The 24112-nt window shown below is 58.6% G+C and overlaps 2 protein-coding genes across 2 annotated transcripts; both read left to right on the forward strand.

Annotated features, from left to right (window-relative positions):
• The first annotated feature begins 152 nt into the window (after window positions 1-152).
• WRAP53 (WD repeat containing antisense to TP53) lies at window positions 153-11307 on the forward strand. The gene is made up of 10 exons (XM_045889938.3): window positions 153-1264; window positions 1434-1532; window positions 1787-1898; window positions 8981-9069; window positions 9290-9380; window positions 9488-9620; window positions 10177-10385; window positions 10598-10701; window positions 10820-10954; window positions 11046-11307. The coding sequence occupies exons 1-10, from the start codon at window positions 885-887 to the stop codon at window positions 11290-11292; spliced, it is 1599 nt and encodes a 532-aa protein (XP_045745894.1). The 5' UTR covers window positions 153-884; the 3' UTR covers window positions 11293-11307.
• A 1561-nt stretch (window positions 11308-12868) lies between these two features.
• Window positions 12869-19011, forward strand: EFNB3 (ephrin B3). Its single transcript, XM_045888173.2, has 5 exons — window positions 12869-13510; window positions 15651-15943; window positions 16133-16225; window positions 16339-16443; window positions 16870-19011. The coding sequence occupies exons 1-5, from the start codon at window positions 13389-13391 to the stop codon at window positions 17277-17279; spliced, it is 1023 nt and encodes a 340-aa protein (XP_045744129.1). The 5' UTR covers window positions 12869-13388; the 3' UTR covers window positions 17280-19011.
• Window positions 19012-24112: the final 5101 nt, after the last annotated feature.

Here is a 24112-nt window from a genome sequence, read left to right on the forward strand (position 1 = left end):
AGGAACAGGGTCCTTTGCACTTGTCGTTCCTCTCCCAGATAGCTGGAGAGTTTCTCCCGAGCAGCTAAAACGTCAGCTTTTAGGAAGGACTCCCTTGACATCCGAATGCAACGAATGCCTTCAGATACTCTGTATCACACCGTCTTGTTTAATTTCCTTCACAGCCCCGACCGTTTTCTGCAAAGATCTGTTCCTTGCCTTAAATTCACAGCAGCGTAAGCCCTGGGGGCAGGGACCTTGTCTACTGTCTTATTCACTGTTGTATTTCTCAGTGCCTAGTACAGTACCGGGTAGAAAGGAAGAGCACGGTAATAAACACACTGAATGAATGAAAAGAGACGGAAGTCAGGAATTTGGCGGAATGAGAAGCAAAAGACGGCCAAAGCCTGTAAAACCAAATATAGCGGTGGCGCCCTCTGCAGGTGGCGGGGGGAGTAGGCGCTTTAAGGGTGCCCGAGGGAGACGGCAGGGGGAGCGCAGGCACTTCTCGCCGAGGCAGAAACTCCCGGACTACAATACCCAGCAGCCACCAGGAGCCCCACGGCTTGATGGGAACGGTAAGCCTGCGTGACCCGCCCCTCCCGCGGGGCGCCCGCGAAATCTGATCCGGGATGCGGAGGTCCAATGGAAAGGCGGGGCCAAGTCCCGCGAGAGCGAGCGGCTCTTAGCGACCGACCCGGCGGAGAGACGCGGTGCCCGCAGCCTCGGCTCGTCCACCTGTCCGGCTCGCCTCCCCGGGGTCTTCCGTCCCCTCCCGGAAGGAGGAGGAAGGCCCCGGCGCGTTCTCCAGGTCTGCGTCCGGGAGCCGGGCGGACTTTGGGGTCGTGTCGGCCACGCGGGACGAGGGTTGCGGCCGAGGCCGGTGTCCCTGCTTGCTCGGCAGCATGAGCGCGCCGGGGGCGCCCGGGTTAGCCCCGGACTGCCTTGCCGCGGACCAGGCCCCCGCTCAGGCCTCCCCGACGGAAGAAAATACGGATCCCGAAGTGTTGCCGCCACCACCACCGGCTGGGGACGACCCTCCGCGCTCGTCCCCGCATCGCACGGCTGGTTCCCAGGAGCCGGGGGAGGGCGGCTCAGCTTCTGCCTGCACCGCCCCGGAGGCGGGCTTCGCTGCTCCCAGCGAGTGGAGCCCTCGAAGCGAGGAGCCAGCACTTTGTGAAAACGTGAGCCTTCCTGCAGAAGAAGCGAACGGGCCAGAGTCGCGGCCCGGAGCAGCCGTGGAAGGTGTGTCCGAGGACCCCGCCCTGGAGGACGAGGGATACGCGTAAGTGGTGGTGGCAGGGCCGTCGGGGCCCGAGGGGATCGGGATCGGGAGTGGGAGATGCGTGGGAGTGCACTGCACGCGTACCCGCCCGTCCTCAGCCCCACTTCTGCAGGCCCGCTCCCTCCTTGCTTTGCCGACCTAGTTTGTTGGCGCCCCATCTTCCTTCCAGCACTTGGAACTACAGCTTCTCCCAGCTACCTCGGTTTCTCAGTGGTTCCTGGTCGGAGTTCAGCAGCCACCCCGAGAACTTCTTGAAAGGCTGTAAGTGGTAAGTAAGGATAATCGGGCGGGAGATAACCGTGCTCAGGATTTTCACCATAAAACAGCCCCGGTTGTCTGGGAGAAGGAGTAAGAGTTCTCTTGGACTGAGCTTAAATTTCATCTAGGATTATGTGTCTTCTGCTTTCCTCAAGGCCTTGGGTAGGGTGGGGGCTTACCTACCCCAGGCATAGGCTGAGTCTTAGCCCCGCACTTGGAAAACGGAGCCCTGTCCAGCTTTCTAACTCTTTCCCATTCCTACAGGGCCCCTGATGGTTCCTGCATCTTGACTAATAGTGCCGATAATATCCTACGGATTTATAACCTACCCCCAGAGCTGTACAATGACGGGGAGCAGCTGGAATATGCAGAGATGGTAAGGGTAGGGACTACCTGTGACCCTTCACCAATGCTGCACGTTTCAGCCCTTCAAGTAGGTGGAGAAAGTTGAGTCCACATGTTTCCTGTTCACAAACAGAACATTTCTTCATGAATGTACGCAGGTGGCACTTGCTAGCCAGGATGTGAAGTTTAGAGAGGTGTCCTTCCTTCCTTTAGTTGTGGATACTTGTTTTCTGTAAAAGAGTAGTGGGTTTCTCAGGGCAGTATTTAATTGACTTACAGATGTTTACCGAATGACCGCCAAAGGATCAGTTACTGTGTTTGGTGCTGGGATAAAGTGCTGAAGCAGACAGGTGAAGAGCTGGTTTGCTTTCTCTTGTGGAAGCTAGACGACACACACGTAAAGCGATAAATAACGAAGTTCATCACGCATTATGCTAAATGCTGTGAAGAAAAGAAACAATGAGGAAGGACTAACTTGAGGAGACCACTTTAGATAAGGAAGGGGCTCTCTGAAGAGGCGACATTTGAGCTGAGACATGAAGGATGAGGGGATCAATCATGTGAGGGGCTGTAGAAAGAGCATCCCAGGAAGAGGCAGTGACATGACAGAGCCCCAGAGTGGGGCAGGAGCTTTGTGTTTTCAGGGAACAGAAGGAAGGCCAGCGTGCCTGGACTGAGGCCAGTGAGGGGGAAAGTGTGAGGATGGATCCCATGACCCGTGACCCATATCGGATCTGGTGGGTAGGCCATTTGGAGTTTGAAAAACCAGAAGAGAGTTTTAAAACAGAAGAGCGAAATGATGGCTGAAGTTTTTAGAGAATGGATTGTGGCGAACAAGAGTGAAATCAGGGGGATTCATTGGGATGCATCTATCATGGTCCTGGTGAGAAACGGTGGTGGCTCGGGCTGGAGTGGCAGCAGGAGAAATAGAGAGGTGTGGCTGATTCAAAGTGTATTTTGTAGGACGTGGAGGTCAATTGGATGTGAAGGTGCAGGGAAGGAAACAATCAAGGGTCCAGGTGTTTACAGCCAGGTAGGTGGTGGTACGATTTAACTCAGGAGGAAACAGATATGAAGAGGTATTGGGACAAGTCAAGAGTGTTTAGATCTGTGAAATGTGAAGCTAAGGGAGAAATTGGGGCTGGGGGTGTACTTTGGGAAGCGGAGAAGCATGTAGATGGTACCTGGTATCTTGTGAACGGATTCAGTCTTGAGTGTAGCTGGAGAAGGAGAAGGCTCTAGGGCGCCTGGGTGGCTTAGTCGTTAAGCGTCTGCCTTCAGCTCAGGTCATGATCCCAGGGTCCTGGGATCGAGCCCCACATCAGGCTCCCTGCCCAGCGGGAAGCCTGCTTCTCCCTCTCCCACTCCCCCTGCTTGTGCTCCCTCTCTCGCTGTGTCTGTCTCTGTCAAATAAATAAATAAAATCTTTAAAAAAAAAAGAAGGCTCTAACAGAGCCCCGAGCGCTCCAGCAGATGGAGTGGAGGGCAAGAGGGATGACAAAAGCAGGGGCAGAGTCAGGTCTAATGCTGTTGAGGGTGAGACAAATTTAGAGAATGACCCAAGAAGACATCAGTGACCTTGGCAAGAGCACTTTCCGAGGAGTGATGGAGGCAGAAGCCAAGTAGGGCGGGGGGAAGAGGAGTTGGAGACAATTCTTTGGAAAGTTTTTTTGTGGATGGGAGTTGAGAAATGGGATGGTGACCAGAGGGAATATGGGGCCAAAGAAGGGTTAATGGGGTGCTTCTGCAGGGTCGGAAATAACCCAAGAGACAGGGAGGAACTGATGCTGGAGGAGAAAGGGGGTAGCAGGTCCCTGAGCGGCTGACTGAGGACAGGATCTGGAGCACAGCAGAGGACTTTGTTAGGTGCAGAGTCCTCTCTTGCAGTAGGAAGTGAGGCAGCTGCTCAGTGGTTGGAGGATTTCCACATCTCCTCACTTGACTTTTCAGTGAAGCATGAAGGGAGGTTATCAGTTGAAGGAAGAGGGTCTGTGGGGAGAGCGCATAAGGTGTGAATGATTGGTCCCAGGGAGTCGGAAATCAGAGGCAGCAAGGAACGTGGTAGCGTTGCTGTTCTGTGCTCAGGGCCCACTGGAAATTTGTTGCCACCCATTTAAAGTGAGGTCTGGTGACTTCATTGTGCATCTCTCTCTCCTCAGCAAGTGAACGGGCTGTATTTTCTCTGTTTGTACAGTGAGGATGATGAGCATCGTGGCGCCCAGCTCATAGGCTAGTTGTGAGAATTTAAAAAAATTAATGTAACGTGTACGAATCGGTGCCTGTTTTGTATTCAGTAAACGCTAGTCGTTGGTATTAGTTGAGTCAAGCATGGAATAGGAGGATCATGGGCTGGGATTTGCTGGCAGTGAAAAACAAGGGTGTCCTTAGAGCATCTGCAGAGGGTGTGTGTAGTTGGTTGACTGGAATGTAAAGCAGGTAAGGAAATGGACTGTAAATGGGTTTTTGATGAAGCAGAATAATTGTGGTGGTAGAAATAGAGCAAGTCAGCTGGATAGGTCGGAGACGGTAGTTGGAGATTGTGGTATGACAGGGCCTGGGACTCGACTGTGGGAGGGGCGGCCAGGGTCAAGGGAAGGCCGTGGCTGTGGGTGCTCCGGAAGGCAAGCACTGGGAGAGACCGGAGTGTCGGAGGGACCCACTCGTTCTTTCATTGATTCATTTGGTGAACACGTTTTTGTTGAGCTCATTCTATGGGCCAGGCCCTGTTTTAGGTGCTGGGGATTAGTCGGGAACAGAAACAGACACAAGTCCCCCCGTCCTCTTTGCGCGATAGCTTATAATCCAGTGCAGGGAATAGAAAATAAAGAAATAACCAAGTAAACGGTATATCTGACAAGTGCCATGAAGAAAAATAAAGCAAGGAAGAGGATTGGGGCAATGGACTGCAATTTTAAAAATGATGGTCAAGGAAGACCTCACTATTAAGGTGACATTCGAGCAGAGACATGAAGGGAGGAAGGGAGTGAACTGGCTGACATCTTGGGGAAGAATATGCTGGGCACAGAGAGGAGCGAGCTCTCAGGGTGCTGTGGGAGTGAACGTCACCGAGAACCACAGGAGAATCTGTGGGGAGTGAGGCAGGGAGCCGGTCTGCCTCTTTGTGCTCTTCCCTGGTTCTTGCAGCAGGAACCGGTGGTGTCTCAGGGCCGGGCGGGCATGCCGGGGCTCTCCTGCAGGAGCCCAGGAGCGGGGCTAGTGAGAAGAGCCTCTGGAACCATGGCAGGTTGGGAATGGATTGCACCAGCTCGTTTATGAGAAACAGGATTATTAAGGGAAAAACCATCATTAGCCACCACTCTACAAAAGTCAGCCCTTTACGTTTTTGTCCATTCTTTCCAAGCTCTGTACTGCATGGAAGCTTTTTATGTGGTTGTGATCCTGTAGCAGATGGTTTTGTAGACTGCTTTTTTATTTCTTTTTTTTTTTTTTTTAAGATTTTATTTATTTATATGAGAGAGAGCACATGAGAGTGGGGAGGGTCAGAGGGAGAAGCAGACTCCCCGCCCAGCAGGGAGCCCGATGTGGGACTCGATCCTGGGACTCCAGGATCATGACCTGAGCCGAAGGCAGTCGCTTAACCAACTGAGCCACCCCGGCGCCCCTGCTTTTTTATTTCTTAACAGTCGTATCCTGAGTGGTTTCCATGGTGCTTTGGTCTCCATAGTCGTGTGTCCTGGTGTCCAATGCTGCGCTGGGTGCCTCTGATCAGTCAGTCCTGTACCTAGTCCCGTTTCACACGTCTGGGTTTCCAGGATTGTTGTATCATAAATTATTCAGTGACCATCTTCATGTGTTTTGATGGAGAGTCTTTCCGTAAGAGACATTTTATGAGTAAGGGATACTCTGGGTCAGGAGTACCCCGTAGTTGTTTCATGTCTCGTGATACCAGTAGCCGACTTGTCTTCAAGGCTCTCGTGCTTTTTGCTTTTGATCTGCTGTTAGCAGTGTGAGTGTGCCAGATCCATCACAGCTTCGTTCGTTAGAGAATTTCACTTTCTGAGTCTGCAAGCTCAGTATTTGGAAATGTTAGTGTAGGTGGGGAAATCGCGGAAGGCCGATTTTGAGTATTTCCAGATACCCGTTTCCTCTTCCCAACATAGTTTCCTAATTCCTCTCTGACTTTTCACAGAGCTTTCTGAAACTCCCATTCCTAACTCCCCAACCTCGGCCCTGAGTTCTTTCCTACCCTGGAGCTTTTGCTCGAGGCCTTCACTCCCTCTAGCCCAGCCAGGGGAGACCGCACATCCTCTGTGCCCTGCGTATCTCAGGTTCGGTGGGGGGGCTGTCCTTGTTCCTAGATGTTATATTCAGACAATTGTGCTCTCTCTTTGTAAAAACTTTTCCTTTGAGGCTTATGCTCTGTGAGTCTCCTTTATCCACCAAGGACATTAACACCTCATGGCTCTCCTGTGCACCCCAAGTCTTTCCACCATCTTGGTGACCTTGGGTATCCAAACCAGAAGCCCGGGTCTCATCCTTTAATCTTCCTTTTCCCTGACCCCCACATCCAATTAATTGCCAGATTCCATCGAGTCCCCCTCATCTTTCGGATCCATTTGCTTCTTCCCACTCTGCTGCCCCTGCTTTAATTCAGGTCTTATTATTGGGGTCCTTATATTACTGGAACAGTCTCCTGTCTTTGTTTGCTCATTAAGACATTTGTCATTGACTGCTGATAATATACTAGGTGTTGGGGAAACAGTGGTGAACCAGACAGATAGGATTCTTGCCTCCTCTGATGGGTGTGGTGTGGAGTGAGGAGCACGGAGGGCTGTAGGAACCTGGAGCGGGGCAGCTTGCTCTGCTGAGGGGTTAGGGAAGGCCTCCCAGTGGAAGAAGCATCTAAGAGACCAGAAGAGTGATTAGGATTCAACCAGAAGGAGTTGTTGAGGGAGGTGAAGGGAGACTATTCCAGACCTGGATGCTAGTGAAAGCCTGCAGATCGAGGGTGTGGTGAGTTGGCACCTTCTGGGGACTGGGAGTCAAAATGGTGGGATATAGAGATTTTAAAGGAGTGAGTCCGGAGGGATGAGCCATGAGAGGTGAGTAGGGGGTAGCCACCTGGTAAGGAGGTTGGGGTTTATACTGAGGGTTACGTGGACTCATTAAATGTTTTAAGCGGGAGCATGATGCTGGACAGAATGCCAACTTAGCAAGGCCTCTGGGGTCTGCCGTGGCTGCAGCGTGGAGAACGGATGGGCAGCTTGGAGCGTGACGGTGCAGGGAGGCCTGGAGAACTTGCAGAATTGCAGCGATGTTAGCAGGAGGGCGGCGGCTTGGCACGGGACTGGAAGGGAGTGCACGCGTTCAGGAGCGCCTGGAGGCGGGCCTGGCGAGGTTCGTGTCGCCAGCTGCTCTTTGGTCAGGAGTGGAAAGGGAGCGAAGAGCCGTAGTGGTCCGGGCTGGTGCTCGGATCGGACGCTTAGACATTTGGGTGTGGAGCCCGGGGGGAGCAGGAGGTTTGAAGGAGGCGGGAGCTGGGTCCGTCACAGACCAGCTGAGTTTGAGGTGGTTGTGGGCTGTGCGCCTGGAGCTGCATGCCGGGCGGTCTGATGAGTGGGTTCAGAGTGGAGACGCAAGTCCTGGGGCATGACGTCACGCCAAAGGCCAGGGAACAGCTGACAAAGGACGGTCACCCAGATGTCTCAAAAGAGTCCCTTCACATCAGTAAGGACAAGACAACAACCCGGTAGAAAGAGGAGCAGAAGTTACGAAAAGGTGTTCTTGTGTGACCTTGAGCACAGGTCGCCAGGGCGGTGCCGGTTTGTACCACAGTGGGGTTCTCTCTCACAGCCGCCACCTGGGAAGAAGTCGAGGGTCTGGCATACAAGAGGACGCCGAGCACCAGGCACTCACAGGCTGCTGGTGGGAGAGTGGATCGGGGGGGGAGGGGGGGCACTCAGGCCCAAGCGTGGCTCCCTCTCGCGGGGCGGGCGACGAGCGGCCGTGGAGCTGCCCTCGCACCCCTGCTCCCGAATGTTGAAAGCACAGCCGCCGGAATGCGGAGAAACGCCGCGACTGTCGCAGAGAAGGACAGTGAGCGGGGCTGCCCAGCGGCGAAGGTGCCTGAGCTATGGAGCTCGGTGTGTCACCGTGGCCACGGCCCCCGTCATAGAGAGGTGGACCGTCTGCACCATTGGTACTAAACGGAAAGGCATGCAGGACAATGGTGTACTTCGCGTTTGGGTGGTGGTTTTTTCTTTTTTTTAAGATTTTTTATGTATTTGACAGAGACAGCGAGAGCGGGAACACAAGCAGGGGGAGTGGGAGAGGGAGAAGCAGGCTTTCCGCCGAGGAGGGAGCCCAATGCGGGACTCGATCCCAGGACCCTGGGATCATGACCTGAGCCCAAATCAAGAGTTGGATACTTAACTGACGGAGCCACCCAGGCGCCCCCACTCCCCCTGCTTGTGTTCCCCCTCTTGCTGTGTCTCTGTCAAATAAATAAATAAAATCTTTAAAAAAAAAAAAAAGAATGTATTTCTAAAGAGATGGATGAGAATGATGAATTCAAGATAGTGTTTACCTCTAAGGGAAGGTTTTCTTGGGAAGAAGTTTTAACTGTTTTATATTTTATTTTTTAAGCTGGTTGGAGGAGTCACAGGAGTTTCTAAAAATACTTCTTTGCTGGGCAGCCCTCTCAGGTCCCCTCTCTCTTCGGGAGCTTTGTACCATCGCTCCATAAACTTGGTTTTGCTGCCCACCAAAAACCAAAAAACCTTCTGTGCATGTTTGAACCGTTTAATAATTTTTTTAAAGGATCAAATGGCATCTAGTAGGTGCTCAGTAAGTATTTGTATCAATGGTTGGTTCTTGGTTTCTTTGTTGGGATATGTTCTTTGCTTCTTCCTAAGCGTTTAAAAACCAAAAGGATAGACCTGTATGGCTTTGGCGGCCCAAATCTGACGTCAGAGTCTGAGCTGACCCTGGAACATTGAGATCAGGATTCTGTTCTTCATATTAACCCCGTCTGCCTTCTGCCGGTTAAGTGCCGACAGACAGCCCCCCCCCGCCCCCCATCACAGTACTGCTGGAGGCATGACGGCCTCCTTCTCCTGCCAGTGACCCAGGCATCCCTGCGTCTCTGTCCAGGCCCCTGTCCTTCGCATGGTGGAAGGCGACACCATCTATGATTATTGTTGGTATTCTCTGATGTCTTCAACCGAGCCAGACACCTCCTAGTAAGTGATGTCCTTTGCCTGCCCCCGCCTTCCCTTCCCATCCCGTCCCCCCACCTCTGTTTCAAGGGGACCCTCTACTGAGAGGGAGCTAGGGGTGCCAGGGGTTTCTGGGGGAGGACAGCCTGGTGTACCCTTCAGATGCAAGCAGAGAGGGCCGGTCAGTTGGCTTCCTCCCCTTCCTTTGACAGCACCGGGATCTCAGTGTCCGTGTCTCTCTCAGCGTGGCCAGCAGCAGCCGGGAGAACCCCATTCACATCTGGGATGCATTCACCGGAGAGCTCCGGGCTTCCTTTCGGGCCTACAACCACCTGGTAGGGACCTCCCCGTCCAGGCCCAGGGCTCCTCCTGGCCCCGCTCTCCCTCCTTGGGGACCGCTAAGGCTTTGCCGGGCCTGTTTGCAGTGCTTTCCTGCCCTTAGGACGAGCTGACGGCAGCCCACTCGCTCTGTTTCTCCCCGGATGGCTCCCGGCTCTTCTGTGGATTCAACAGGACCGTGCGCGTCTTTTCCACGGCCCGACCTGGCCGGGACTGTGAGGTCCGAGCCACGTTTGGTAAGCATCTGTGCCCCCCAGGGGAGGAGGAAGGAAAAGGGCACCGCCCTGTGCAGAGGGCCTTGTGCGAGCCAGGGGACCGGGCGTGGCCCATCATCTCCAGGACAGCTCAGGGAGGCAGGTTGTACTCAGTAGGCAGAGGAGAAAACAGGTTTAGGGAGGGGGTGAAACTGTCCCAGGGTCAAGCTGCACGGTAAGGAGCTGCTTCACTCCTGAGCGCAGGCCCTGTCGGCGGTGTCCCTTTCGCTCTCCAAAATCTTGGTATCTCTGGGAAATTGGCGGTGAAGCGGTTTCATTTTCCTGTAAGCCTTCAGCTTTCCATCCCTCCAAGATGGCACAGGTGTGAGAAGGAAGAAATAAGTCTTGAGCACTTCGGTCCTTTGTGGGGATGGAAGGATCTGGGGGGCCTCAGAGGTCTTTATCCTGCTGTGACAAACGGGGCAGGGGAGGCGTTCATTCCCGGCTCATGGGACAGGAGACAGAGATGCAGCTCTGATTAGCCCGCTACCGTCAGGTGTCCTTGCCCTCTGCGCAACTTTGTTCCTTCCCTGTCTAGCCAAAAAGCAGGGCCAGAGTGGGATCATATCTTGCATAGCCTTCAGCCCAGCCCAGCCCCTCTACGCCTGTGGCTCCTACGGCCGGTCCCTGGGTCTCTATGCCTGTGATGGTGGCTCCCCTCTTGCCTTGCTGGGAGGACACCAAGGAGGTGTCACTCACCTCTGCTTCCACCCCGATGGCAACCGCTTCTTCTCAGGAGCCCGCAAGGTAGGGGTCACGTCCCGAGATTCCAAAGAGGGTGCACCGAAGGCAGGAATGGGGACGTAGTCCGTGCTGTGTTGGGGGACAGACGTGGGAAAAAATTAACCCAAGCTAAGGGAGCGTCTGTAAACCTTGAGGGAAGCAGGGATGTCTTGGGGGGTGGAGGGGGTGGGCAGGGGAGGGATGGACTCCAGGCCCCCCCCGCTCTGTGTCTCCAGGATGCCGAGCTGCTGTGCTGGGACCTCCGGCAGCCTGGTCACCCACTGTGGTCCCTGAGTCGAGAGGTGACCACCAACCAGCGCATCTACTTCGATCTGGATCCGTGAGTGACCGGGTCCTTGCGGCCCGGGGTACCCATGCCCCAGGGCTGCCGGAGCCCAGCTGTAGGTCCCAGCCCCGGGGGTGAGGACTCCGTGTCACTGGGCGTCTCTCTCCCCCAGGACTGGGCAGTTCTTAGTGAGTGGCAGCTCTAACGGGGCTGTGTCTGTGTGGGACTCCAGCGGGGCTGCACAGGAGGGGAAGCCGGAGCCCGTGCTGAGTTTTCTGCCCCAGAAGGACTGCACCAATGGAGTGAGGTGATCCCGGGCCGCCCGGCTCTGGGGGCTCAGGCTGGGGGGCGGGGGGCGCTGAGGTGCTGACGCGCCGTGCGCGCCTCTCTCCCCGCAGCCTGCACCCTAGCCTGCCTTTGCTGGCTACGGCCTCGGGTCAGCGCGTGTTTCCGGAGCCCGCGGACAGTGAGGACGACGGGGAGCAGGGCGCAGACCTTCCCCTGCTTTCCATGCGCCACGTGCACCTTGAATGTCAGCTTCAGCTCTGGTGGTGTGGGGGGGGCCCCGACGCCAGGGCGGCTGATGCCCGCCAGGGCAAGAAGGGGCCGGGGGAGACTGAGGAAGGCGGGGGCGAGTTTGTATAAAAAGGTTCTGTGTGGTACCGGAGGCTTTGTGTCTGTTTTGGGGAGGCGCGTGATGGAGGTGGGGCCGGGAGGGGTACCCGCGGGCTCCCTTGTCCAGCAGCGGTAGGGCTTGGCATATTGTTCCCCAAACCCGGGTGAGAGGTGGGACTAGGCGCGAGCCAATGGGGCTGCGGAGCTCGGTGTGAAGTCAAGCGAGTGGGGGTGGGGCTCCATGCCATTGACTGGCGGGTTGCTAGGCAACTCGGTAAACTGAAGGGGGAACCTGTTTGAAATCTCACTCCCAAGGTGGGGGCGGCAGGGTCAGGGTGAGCGCGGCTGAGCAGCGGTGGCAGGCGCCGTGTGTCAGACTGCTGGGTGTGACTGCGTGAGACCGTGCAGACAGTGACAGACAGGACGCCCGCTCACTCGCGCGGCACGCTGGTTACCACCACCCGGCAGCAGAGGGACCGTTACTCAGCCCGGGGGGGAGGGGAGCCGCAGGGCCCCCCGCCCGCCTCCCCTGGGCTCCCCCAGGAGGCAGGGACTGAGTAGCCCGAGTCAGGGACACACACGAGAGGGCAGAGGTGCCGAGAAGCACAGACGTCCCGTTCTAGGTGCGGGACCGGGGCGGGAGCGGCGCAGGCGGCAGCTGTCACCGGGCCTGTGTCTCCGTTCATCTGCTCGCTTTGGGGGTGGGGGGCGGCTGTGTGGTCGCAAGCAGGGGCTGCTCCCCACCCCCAACCTCGCCAAACACCGAGAAGGGGGCCCCTAAGAGCCCTCGGGCAGGGGATCTGACGTGGGACCTCGCCATTCTGCAGAGCCAGGGGCCTGGAGGCCTGCGACGGCTGAGCGGGGCGAGGAATGTCACCTCTGCCCAGAGGTGCTGAAAGCGAGGGTTCTTACACCCGAAAAGGCAAATCCTCCTCCCTTCCCCCAGGATAATTGGAAACAGCCCTTCCGGCTGATGTGGGTTTGGGGCTGTAGGTACTCCCTTTCCTCTCCCCCGGCCCCGGTTCTCCCCGCCGCCAGGCAGCGAGGGCCCCGGTTTACCCCCCGAACTCTTACCTCGCACCCAGCCCCAGGCAACGGGGAGAGGGCCCAGGAGGAGGAGGAGTGCGGCGACCCGGGCCGGGCGTCCGCCTGTGCCGCCCGCTCCCCGTGTGACCTTGGGCCCGTCTCGGCACCCCCCCCCAGGCCCGAGCCTCAGTTTCTTCATCCCCACAATGGGGGCCCGGTGGCTCTGCCCCTCCCACTCCACACAGGTAGTCGTGACGACCAACTCAGCCCACTTTGTAAAGTGCGGAGCCTTCAAGGTTATTACTATGCTCTCCAGACCTGCCGGGAGCCGCGGCGGCGTTTCGGGCCGGGGGGGGGGGGGGGGGAGGCTGCGGGAGCGAGAGGGGCTGGGCTCCTCCGGGCGGCGAGGGCGAGCGCCTTTCTGGATCTGGGCGCGGAAGGTTCCAGCCGCTCGGGCGGCCCGCGGGCCGGAGGGCAGACGCGCCGGGGCGGCGGCGGGGTGGGGGGGTGGGGTGGGGCGGGGACAAAGGGGGCGCGGGGGGCGGTGGCGGGGCGCGCGGGAGGGGCGCGAGGTGAGGGAGGTGCGGGGGGCGTGGGCTGCGGGCTCCGCCGCCCGCTCCGACGCCGGCTCCAGCTCCGGCTTTTCCCTCCGCCATCCTCTCCCCCTCCCCGCCACTCCTTTAACTCCCCCCTCCCGGGCTCGGCACTGGTTTCCTCCCCGAGCCCGCTGCCCTCAATCCCGGCGAGGCTGGGGCTCCGGCTCGCGGCCCTCCCTCGCTCCCTCGGCCGGCGCCCATGCCGCCCCCGCCCGGCCCCCGGCTGCCCCAGTCCCCCACTTAGGCCGGCCCTGCGATCCCCGGGTGCCCGAGCGCGGGCCGGGGGCGTAGGGCGCCCGCAGGCGGCCCCTGGAAGGGCTCTAGCGGGCTGAGCGCTCCGCGGCAGGGGCGCGGGCAGAGCAGGAAGCGGGTCCGCGTGGGAGCGGGGGGCGGCCGCCGCCGGGGTGGTCGGGGCCGAGCAGCCCGGGCCGCCGAGGCAGTCACCGCAGGGGGCGAGCGACTTTGGGGGAGTTGGTGCCCCGCCCCCCAGGCCTTGGCGGGGTCATGGGGGCCCCCCGTTCTGGGCCGGGGGGCGTGCGAGTCGGGGCCCTGCTGCTGCTCGGCGTTTTGGGGCTGGTGTCTGGGCTCAGCCTGGAGCCTGTCTACTGGAATTCGGCGAATAAGAGGTGAGTGGCCCCGGGCTGGGGAGACCCCACACCCTCCGGGCAGGCAGTAGGGGCGCTTTGGGGATTTGGGGGGCTGGTTCTCGGAGCTGGGAGGAGGCCGGAGGGAGGGGTGCTAGTGCTCTGATGCGAGCTGACGGGTAACGACACAGAGGTGATCTTGGGAGCCAGACTCCTGGGTCGCAGACAGACAGAGCTGGATGTGGGTGGCGACAACCATGTGTCGGGAGTTGGAAGGACCCCACAGGGGCAAGGATCCGAGAAAGTTCCTGGGTAGCCGCCGGGAGGGTGGTGGAGTGGTTATTTGGGTTTGTGAGGGACCTGTGTCCTGTCGGGGGCTGGGCTTGGAGGGAGCCTGGTTAATGTCAGCTCTCGGGAGAGCCGCTGAGTAGGTGCCGCTGAGCGCAGAGGGGAAGGGCAGGGTGCCTCCCTCCCCAGAAGGGACTTTGTGTAGACGAGGGGAGGGAAGGGGGCTCCGCGTGGGGGCTCTGGGGACATCTCACCCAAGGCTTCTGGACTCTCCACACCGTCCGTCCCCTAATTCTTGCCCACAGCCAGAGGGTCAGTGAGCCCTTGGTGGATGGAGTTCCCAAGCAGAAGATACCCCTGCCTTCCTGGCGGGGAGACTTTTTTTTTTTTTTTTTCTGGAAGAAACCTGGAGCCCCTTTCTCTCTTGCATCTAGAGTCCCGAGGACTCCCTTGCCCCCTCCCCCATCTTTGCTGCAAACTCTTCCATCAGACCCTCTGTTCCCTCCCTGGCATGCTTGCTTTGCTCTGAAAAAAGGCCAGGGCTCACATGAAACTTCAAGTCACACTGGGTAGGACGGAACCCTTGGGAGGTCATCCAGGTCCCTGGCCTCCATGCAGAGCCCTCTCCCCGCTAGCAAAAGAGTTCTGTGTTTTGCAAACTTCCCACTTCCCTGGGAGAGGCTGTGTGAGGCCACGGGAAGGGGTAGGGGGTGGGCTTTGGAGTCCACCACATCCAAGATCTTAGTCCTAGCTCCGCTGCTTTCAGCTGTGTGGCCTTGGGCACGTCACTTAACCTTTCTGAGTTTGTATCCTCAGTCCTCACACCTTTCATGAGGATTAGAGAGGTAAGGTGTTTGAACATATTACATGCTCGTTAAAGGAGAACTGGGATTATTGTTTGTCTTCTCTTGACTTCCCAGCTTCCCTCCCTACTATGTCTCTTTGGGTGTAATCTCAAATATCTTTTCTCAGTCTGCTACCCACCAACTCCCAGCTGCGGTTTGAGTATCAGGTGCAGCCCGAGGATCTAAGTTAGGCTTATTATAGGGTTGAGCAGAGGGAGGTAGGGTGCTGGGGGCTCTTTGGGATGTGGGGTGGGAGGGAGTGGGTCATTTGGGAGTCTGGGAAGATCCTGAGCAGCCGTCTCCCCTCCCCCCCCGGGGACCCAGCTCTGGGACCCCATCCCCATTCGTGCACAGGGAGGGGCTGCAGTCAAAGGCAGAGGGAGGCGTGGGCTTGTGGAGGCTGTGGTTAGGAAAGTCAGTTCCAGAGCAATAGGGCCCTTTCCCTAGGAAGTCTGAGCCCCAGGGCAGGAGGGGTACTGAGCAGGGAGATGTCTGGGGCAGCTGACCCCCAGACCCTGCTTCCCATTGGCCTCATTGAGGGCCATTGCCAGACCAGGCATTTAACTCCTGTCACATTGCCTGGCTAACTTGGGACACTGGTCCGGATTACCCTCCACACTCGGCACCCCCCCCTCCAACCCCCACCCCTCCTTTGCCCTGAGATCCCTCAAATTCAGTGGTGGCCTGGGGGAAGGGGAGGCTCTGCCCCCATGGTTGACTGCCGTGGAATAGTGAAATCACCTGGGATGGGTGGGCTGTGTGGTTCCAGAGAGGCCAGCTCCTTGGTAACTGGCATCCCGTTGCCATGGCAACGGGGCTAGTGATGGAGCGAGAGATGGCAGTGTGCGTGTGGCGAGGGCGGGCTGGAGAGTGCATTTGGGCACACCAAGGGGCTGGAGACCTCTGAGCCTGGCTTCCTGCTGCTGCTGAGTCCTCAGGGCCTGCCCTGTCGAAGGCTGGCCTGCAGGGCTGTGCGGCGAGGGAGGCGAAGCTCTGGGGGGCCAGACCGCTGACACCTCTCCTCGTCCACCTGGCCCTCCTCTTGACAGGTTCCAGGCGGAGGGTGGCTACGTGCTGTACCCGCAGATCGGGGACCGGCTCGACCTGCTCTGCCCCCGGGCCCGGCCTCCCGGCCCCCACTCCTCTCCCAATTACGAGTTCTACAAGCTGTACTTGGTCGGGGGTGCCCAGGGCCGGCGCTGTGAAGCACCCCCTGCCCCAAACCTGCTCCTCACTTGTGACCGGCCGGACCTGGATCTCCGCTTCACCATCAAGTTCCAGGAGTATAGCCCTAACCTCTGGGGCCATGAGTTCCGCTCGCACCACGATTACTACATAATTGGTACTGCCGGGCAGAGGGCAGGGTCCGGGGGAGGTGCCCCCGAGACTGAGGGCAGAGGAGGAGCCCAGAGAGACCCCTGATTCCCACCACCGCCCCCCTCCCCGGGGAGGTGTCAGGGCCCGGGAACGGGGACGGAGTAGGGGCTCGGCTCTGGACTGCCAGCCTCTCCCTCTGGCTCTTCTCTCCCAGCCACGTCGGATGGGACCCGGGAAGGCCTGGAGAGTTTGAAGGGAGGCGTGTGCCTCACCAGAGGCATGAAGGTGCTTCTCCGAGTGGGACAAAGTGAGTGGGGGCTGGGGCACACCTCCCGGGAGCTGAGGGAGGTTCGGGTAGTCCCGTATTGGTCAGGGGGCTGCCGTCTCAGCCCCTCTCTCTTGGGTCTTCCCCATCTCCAGGTCCCCGAGGAGGGGCCGCCCCCAGAAAGCCTGTGTCTGAAATCCCCATGGAGAGAGACCGGGGGGCAGCCCACAGCCTGGAGCCTGGGAAGGAGAACATGCCAGGTAGGAGCCAGGGGTCCAGCCTCCTGCCTTCCCCCCGCCTCCTCTGTTCTCGGACCCCAGCTGCCCAGCCTTCACCCTCTTCCTCCGCCTTCAGTTTTGGGGGGGATGATGATACAGGAAAGAGAAGAGAGGTTGGGAGGGTGGGAGGGGAGTGGAAACCAAATGAGGAAAAGACTCAATTAGAACTAATTAGCCAATTCAATCAGAGCTGTCAGAGAAGTAGGGAAGACTATTTGGCACCGAGCTGAAGGGCTGGACACACCTGGATTCTGAGTGGGATTTGGGGGGGGAAGGGAAGGTGGGGTCCCCAGGGGGCTTGGGCCCTGCTGGGGAAGCCCATGGGGACCCCCAAGGCTGGGTGTCCAGATGCCCAGGTGGCTCCTTCAGCCCCTCCCCCTCTTTCCTCCTTCACCCCTTCCCTGCCAGGTGACCCCACCAGCAATGCAACCTCCCGGGGTGCTGAAGGCCCCCTGCCCCCTCCCAGCATGCCCGCGGTGGCCGGGGCAGCGGGGGGGCTGGCGCTGCTCTTGCTGGGCGTGGCAGGGGCTGGGGGTGCCATGTGCTGGCGGAGACGGCGGGCCAAGCCTTCGGAGAGTCGCCACCCTGGTCCTGGCTCCTTCGGGAGGGGAGGGTCTCTGGGCCTGGGAGGCGGAAGTGGGATGGGGCCTCGGGAGGCTGAGCCTGGGGAGCTAGGGATAGCTCTACGAGGTGGTGGGGCTGCAGACCCCCCATTCTGTCCCCACTATGAGAAGGTGAGTGGTGACTATGGGCATCCTGTGTACATCGTGCAGGATGGGCCCCCCCAGAGCCCTCCCAACATCTACTACAAGGTATGAGGGCTTCTCCTACCTGGCTCTCCCGGATCCAGCCCTTCTTGGGGGTGCTCCTCCAGTTTAAGTCATGGTTGGAGGGACACCTCTAGCATCCCCTTGGCCCCCTCGCCCCACCAGCTCCTGTGCCCCTGCTGTTGTGGACCCCTTCCCCATGTTTAGGATTCCTTAAGACTCCTGCCCTCGGTTGGCCGCGTGTGGCCCCCGCAGAGACTCAGCCTCCTCTTCTGACCGTGACCCGGCCGTCCTTGTGCCCCCCACACACCCAGAGCTAGGGGCGGGGACAGTCTGTCTTTTGGTTGGCACCTCTTCCTTTCTGCCTCTCACTGTTTTTCTCTTCTCTCTCTCTCGTATTCTCTCTCTCTCTTTCTCTCCTGTCTCCAGGTCTGTTCCTCTTTCCTAGCACCCCCCTCCCTGCGTCTCCTTTTACCTTTTCAGCTTCCTCTCCTTGGCCTCTCCCATCTCCCGGGTGGGGGGACACAAGCATTCCCCCCCTGAGCTCCCTCTTCTGACCTCTCTCACCAACCGCTCCCCTCAGTCTGCCAAAAATGGGGGCCTTATGGGGCAGGCTCGGGCCCTCCACCCCAGCTCCGGGCACGGGCAGCGGGGCCTCCTTCTCTGCCCTGCCGCAGGCCTATACATTCTTACTCCAGCCCATCTGGGGTGGTTGGGTCGTGACAGCTGCCGTGGAAGAAGTGTCCTGTTTTGTCAGTGGCCACGAGCAAGATGCGACCCGGTCGGGGCACACGTGTGGATTTGGTCTGATGCCGAACGGGCCCGCTTGGGACGGGAAGTGACTTGCTGCAGACAAGAAGTGCCCGGAGGAGGCCTGGACAGAAGTGGCCTGGCCAAGGGGCAGGAGCGGTGCAGCAGGAACGGAAGTGCCTTCATCCAGGACAGGAAGTAGCGCTTCTGAAATAGGAAGTGGTCTGGCTGGAACTCCAAGTGGCTTAGTCTTGGGGGGCGGGGGCGGGGGCGGCAGATGGTTCTTACTCTGTGGAGCAGTGTGTGTGTTGGGGGGGCCGGAAGTACTTCCTGTTTCAGGAGGAAGCCGGAACTGACCGTTAGAAGACAGGGTGGACTGAGGAGGATTCTCCCAGTCTCCAGGGGCACTTCCCGGGACCTCCCTTCCCCACCCCCTGTGCTACTTTGAGGACGGCTAAGGTGACTGCCACCAGGTGTAGCAGGCCCCGTTTGTCTTCTTCTTCCCTCTCCCCACCCCAGTATAATCTCTGTTAATCAACAGGACTATCCCAAGACCCCGTGTGTTGTCCCCAGTAACCCAGAGGGCTGTCTTGTTCATCACATCGTCCAATTCCTCGTCCCTTCAGACTCGACACAGCTCCCTTCTTAGTGACCAAAATGGTGGCCTACTGACCGGTCTAGGGGACGGTGGTACTTAGCCCCTGTCACTGTTTCCATAGCGACCGGCGTGTACCTCTCTCTGCCCCGTAGTGCACAGATTGGGTGTTGCCCTCTTTTGCTCCCGGCTCAGTCTCATTAGATCAGAGCTGCCCTTGGGCACCACGTCGGCCACCTCAATCACCAGCCAGGATGGTTACTTTGTCGACCAGAGGTCCAGTCATCTCTCTGGTGCTGTAGCTCCCAGCTCCTTCCTGATTTTTCTAATCGCTCCTTCCAGAGAACAGGAAGTTGATATTGCCATGGGGGAGGTGGCGGGGTATGGCCGTCACCTCGATAGTTTTACTGTAAAAGGGAAATCTGAACAACAAAAACCAAAAAAATAAAAAACTTCAAAAGTTGACAAGAAGGCTGGAGAATGACTGGGCGGGAGTTGGGACGGAGGACGGGTAGAACGGCTTTCAAGCTGAGAGTTGGATCACATAGAGCCAAGGGGAAGGGTGGGGAGCCGGTTGGGTTGGAGGGGTGAGGGGGTGATACATGGGGAAGGGATACTGGGCTGGATGGTTGGAGGGGTGAAATGGACAGTACAGGGGGACAGGATATCGGGCTGGGTGGTTGGAGGCGTGAGGTGGACAGTACAGGGGGACAGGATACCGGGCTGGGTGGGGTGGAGGGGTGAGGTGGACAGTACAGGGGGACAGGATACCGGGCTGGGTGGGGTGGAGGGGTGAGGTGGACAGTACAGAGGGACAGGATACCGGGCTGGGTGGTTGGAGGGGTGAGGTGGACAATACAGGGGGAAGGGATACTGGGCTGGGTGGTTGGAGGGGTGAAGTGGGCAGTACAGGGGGACAGGATACCGGGCTGGGTGGTTGGAGGGGTGAGGTGGACAGTACAGGGGGACAGGATACCGGGCTGGGTGGTTGGAGGGGTGAGGTGGACAGTACAGGGGGACAGGACACCGGGCTGGGTGGGTTGGAGGGGTGAGGTGGACAGTACAGGGGGACGGGATTCCGGGCTGGGTGGTTGGAGGGGTGAGGTGGACAGTACAGGGGGAAGGGATACCGGGCTTGATGGTTGGAGGGGTGAGGTGGACAGTACAGGGGGACGGGATACTGGGCTGGGTGGTTGGAGGGGTGAGGTGGACAATACAGGGGGAAGGGATACTGGGCTGGGTGGTTGGAGGGGTGAGGTGGACAGTACAGGGGGACAGGATACTGGGCTGGGTGGTTGGAGGGGTGAGGTGGACAGTACAGGGGGACAGGATTCCGGGCTGGATGCGAAGGCCGAGGCAGCTGGCTCCAGGGGAGGGAGAGAGGAACCCAGACCAGAGCATGAGTTGCTAGTACATCCAATGGGGATGCATGTGAGGCCGTGTTCACTCGTGTCTGTTGCTAAACCAAAGCGCCAGAGACAAGGCAAGTCGCAGTCAGAAACAGTGGGAAAAAACATGTTCCCGGGTTCAACTCTGCTCCCTACCACCCCCGCCCAAGGCACCTCTGACTCGGGGAGTTTTGCTGCTGGGGACCAGAGTGGGCAGAAATGGTATGACTCCCCAGAAGACTCAGGGACCCAGGCATCAAGCTGCCTGCCCGGTGGCTCCCTGTGTACCCATAGCGCAGGCTCTTCTTCCCTAAAACCCCCTGGGTGCCCAGCCCCCTAGACTCAGCCCCATTCTCCAACCACAAAAGCAGCCAGCCAGGAGCATCTCTGGAGCTAGTCGGCAGGGGTCACAGCCTCTGCCCTGCCCGCCCCTCCCCTGACTTTAGGTCCCCTCCCGCTGTCTCCCATCTGCCTGGAGGTCAAGGGGTCCTCCTGCCCCACTCTGTCCAAGGGAACCCCTGCCCCTCCTCCTGTCCAAGCAAGACGCCTGGGGCCTGAGAGGTGCGGGCGCTCTGGGAGGGGAGCTGCCAACGGAGGCCAGGTGCTGGACCGTCTGGAATTTACTCCTGTCCTTCGGAGCCCGCACTGGGGCAGCCTGAGGTGGGGAGGCTTGAGGGGGGTGGAAGGGCTGGTCCCTGCCCCTTAGTGGGGGTTGGTTGTCATGGCAACATCCCCTTCTCCACACAATGGGAAGCCCCCCTCAGCCTCCCGCGTGGATGGAGCCGACAGCCCCATCGCTGGCTATCAGCCTCAGGGACTTGGCAACCGTCTCTATGGCAACCCAGAGCCCAGCAACAGGGCCCAGTGAGAAAGGGAGGGGTCCAAGACTGGGGCAGGGCTGTGTGCGTGAGGGGGCAAGGGAGCCGGGGGAGAACCAACCCGCCCTCCCCAACAGACCTCCAGAGGCGCAGGTGGAGGGACGATGAGAGGGAAGAGAAGTGGGGATAAATAGTCTCGGTGACAAACACCTCCCCGAAGCAGCCAAGACATCGTAACACGCTGAGAGACAGGAAGACACCTGGGGACAGATGCACAGCTGGGGACAGGAGCTGCACATTCTGCACAACATCCTGGGACACACCCCCTCGGAACGCTGGCGTCTCTGGACTCTTCCCCCTCCGCACGCGCGCAGGGACAACACATAGAACCACACATGCCATCCTGTTCTCTTTCTGGGTCCAAACACGCCAACATGCCCCCCAGGTAGCGGCTACCTCGAAACGAATAGAGGGGGCAGGAACACATTCATTTTTGTTGTTGTTCGAATATTCGCTCAACATCCTATTGTGTACTTTGTTCCAGGTACTGTTTGGGGCCCTGGGAATATACAGTAAATGCAGCAAAGTCCCTGCTTTCACCAAGCCCATGTCTGGGTGGGGGACAACCTGATAACATTTCTGGCAGTGACAGGTAATATAAACAAACCAGAGTAACAGGATGAAGAGGATGGAGAGTAACAGGGAGGTGCTTTAGGTTAGGAGGTCAGGAAGGTCCCGCTGAAGAGGTGACATTTGACTCCGACCTTGAGTGAGTGATGTGGAGGAAGGCTCTGGGAAGGGCACACCCCACAGAGAGAACAGCAAGTGCAAAGCACAGAGGTGAGATCTTGGCATGTTTGGGAAGAGTGAGAAGGACCTCGCAACCAGCAGACGTCCCAGATGTGTCCTGTCCTTCTGCAGCCTCAGCCTGCAGGGGGGCAAGTCATGTAGGGTCTAGAATCCACATTTAGGAAGTTGGTCTAACTCGGTATTCCTGTTCTCCCCTTAGGGTGTTGTGCGTGAGTTGCGTTTTCCTCAACTACATTTTAAGCTCTGGGAGGGCAAGGAAGATGCTCTGAGCTTTGTGGGGGCCATGGCCCAGCTGCTGGTAGGGGGTCTAGAGTGGGCAGGCGGAGAGGAAGTAGGGGAGCCCAGAGAACCGGGAACCACAGAGGCTAAAGCTGCACATACCCTCCCAACCCCCACCCCCAGTCCCAAACAGCAGAGGCTGTCCTGGGGGCTGAGCTGCACACAGAGGCTCACACTTTGCAGGACATGAATTAGGTGGACGTGTGTGTGTGTATGTGGGGTTATGTTGGGGGGTTTTAAGGAAAGGGGCATAGAGCAAAGGGCTGCTGTGGGAATTTCTGATAGGGAATGGTCGACATCCCAAGTGGAATTTCAGTTAGCACGAAAAATGGAGCTTCCTAAGGGGCTATGTGGGGAATTGCAAACAGGGGGCCCCCCCTTCCTCCAGGGAAAGTTTCAAGATCTGTAGGCAGGCTGGGGGAAATGCCGCAGGGTGGCTTGGAAGCAGGGGGCTGGCTGGGATAGGCTCAGAATTTTGGGGGCAGCATGGAAAGGAATGAATGCAGGGCAGGAGGAGGAGAGATGTCTGAGAGGTAGCAGGGAAGGTGGAGTCCTGAAGGGAGTTCTCAGGGGACTAGGTCCCAGGGCTCCCCCCGATTCCCACGGGGAATTGAAGCATTTGGGTTCCTGCTTCTCCCTCTTCCTCCCCCCCCCCCCCGCCCTTAGAAACTCAGGCACCAGCTCCCTCCGGCTCTGGTGCTTGGAGCTGGTGCTGGTGGTGGTGAGACTGAGCAGCTTCAGCGGGCGGCAGCTGGTGAGTGGGGAGCAATCTGTGTGCTCAGCAAACAGCAGTCTCAGTGCCCGGGGTGGCTGCCTCCTCCCTCATCAATCAGCCCCAGCCAAATGTCCTCGGATTCCCACCACCCCAAGGGGACTGGGGCTGGGCCAGGGTCCCCAGGGGAGTGAGATGGGGATGGGTGGGGGAGGTTGGGGGGAGGGCTTGGCTTCCCATCTCTTCGCCTCTGTTCTTTCTCTTCTCTCCTGGAAGCTCTCAGCTCTTCATGTCATGGAACGGCTCTCTCCTGGCCCCGACCATTGTGAGGGCATCAGCTACAAATCACCTGTGGGGGTCTGCTGGGGGAGAAGGGGGGAAGAGGGATGAGTCAGGGCTCAAGAGGAATCTACTCTGGTTCTCACGGGACCGGCCCAGGGCACAGTCAGCAGGAGGCTGCTGGGACAGAGGCCCTGTTCCCACCTCCCCGCCCCCCACCCCCCCAGCTGGCCTCTCCATCCCTGATGGATGCTCTGGACAACAGGCTGAGACCCTGACTCCGTGAATGTCCTCTCTCCCACCTTCTCCCGGCCCCCATCCCTCACTCCCTTTACTTCCCACCAAGATCCAGAGGTCCAGCCCCCGGCTCACCCCAGATCTGCTGCTCCCCACTGGGGACTGAGGCCTCTAGACCTTCGCCTCTGGCTCACTCTCCCCCTCCTCAGCCCTTGCTCCCCTCAGGGACCCAGGCGTCCTGCCCACTCTCTTCACCATAACAACCATTCTTTGGGGGTTGCTTAAGACTTTAATATCATTTCATTAAGTCAGCTAGTTAGAGAAGGTTGGGGGCACAAAGGGACTGGGGCGGGCAAAAGACGGCCAAGGTAGGGGGGAAGCAAGGGAAGAGTCCCCCTCTCTCCGTGGAGATCGCTCTGAGACATCCAATATTGACAGTGAGAGAACAGAACTTATTAAATCTGGGACAGGGCTGTGAGTGGGGAGCTGTGGGAATGGCCGGATGCCTGGGTTCTGAGGGTAATGAAGGTCTGGGAGGAGGGAAAGGCTCGAGGCTGGGGGATGCAGTAAGGGTAAGGGGCTTACGGGTACACCTCTTCTGTCCCTTCCCTTTGGGGGGTATTGCGTCTTGGTGCCCTGGCTGGCCCCTGGAGCCCCTGGGGACAAGACTCCCACCGCAGCTCTGGTTGGCTCCCCCTCAGCCCTTCCCCCTACCTCCACCTCTGTTGATGAGCTTCAGCAGCGTTTAATCCGATTGAGCAGTAATTAGCAAAGCGAGATGTTTGATTACCTATTTAGCATAATGTAGGGGGCTGGGATCCCTCCGCACAGCCAAGGGTGGGGGGGGCAGTCAGAAGAGAAATGGGGTCTACACAACCTTCCTTTCCTGTGGGAGCCATGAGCCCAGTTTCTAAGGCTCCCCGCCCCATGCCTCCCTTCAAATCTTCACTCCTTTGGGACTTCTCCCTGGGGGATCGGACCAATCATGTCATCTCTCTGCCACCCACCGCCTATTT

The sequence above is a fragment of the Mirounga angustirostris genome, unplaced genomic scaffold (genome assembly GCF_029215605.1).
Source record: "Mirounga angustirostris isolate CCGP_5_RB_7025 unplaced genomic scaffold, mMirAng1.0.hap1 SCAF_17, whole genome shotgun sequence".
Classification (NCBI taxonomy): Eukaryota; Metazoa; Chordata; class Mammalia; order Carnivora; family Phocidae; genus Mirounga; species Mirounga angustirostris.

What these genes read in the sequence shown, in the direction of transcription:
- EFNB3 (XM_045888173.2), top strand. Translation starts at nt 13,389, where the DNA reads ATGGGGGCCCCCCGTTCTGGGCCGGGGGGCGTGCGAGTCGGGGCCCTG. An exon ending in GCTTCTCCGAGTGGGACAAA is followed by an intron (nt 16,226 to 16,338) that starts GTGAGTGGGGGC and finishes CCCCATCTCCAG; the next exon opens with GTCCCCGAGGAGGGGCCGCC. An exon ending in TGGGAAGGAGAACATGCCAG is followed by an intron (nt 16,444 to 16,869) that starts GTAGGAGCCAGG and finishes CTTCCCTGCCAG; the next exon opens with GTGACCCCACCAGCAATGCA.
- WRAP53 (XM_045889938.3), top strand. Translation starts at nt 885, where the DNA reads ATGAGCGCGCCGGGGGCGCCCGGGTTAGCCCCGGACTGCCTTGCCGCG. An exon ending in AGCTGGAATATGCAGAGATG is followed by an intron (nt 1,899 to 8,980) that starts GTAAGGGTAGGG and finishes GTCTCTGTCCAG; the next exon opens with GCCCCTGTCCTTCGCATGGT. An exon ending in TGAGGTCCGAGCCACGTTTG is followed by an intron (nt 9,621 to 10,176) that starts GTAAGCATCTGT and finishes TTCCCTGTCTAG; the next exon opens with CCAAAAAGCAGGGCCAGAGT.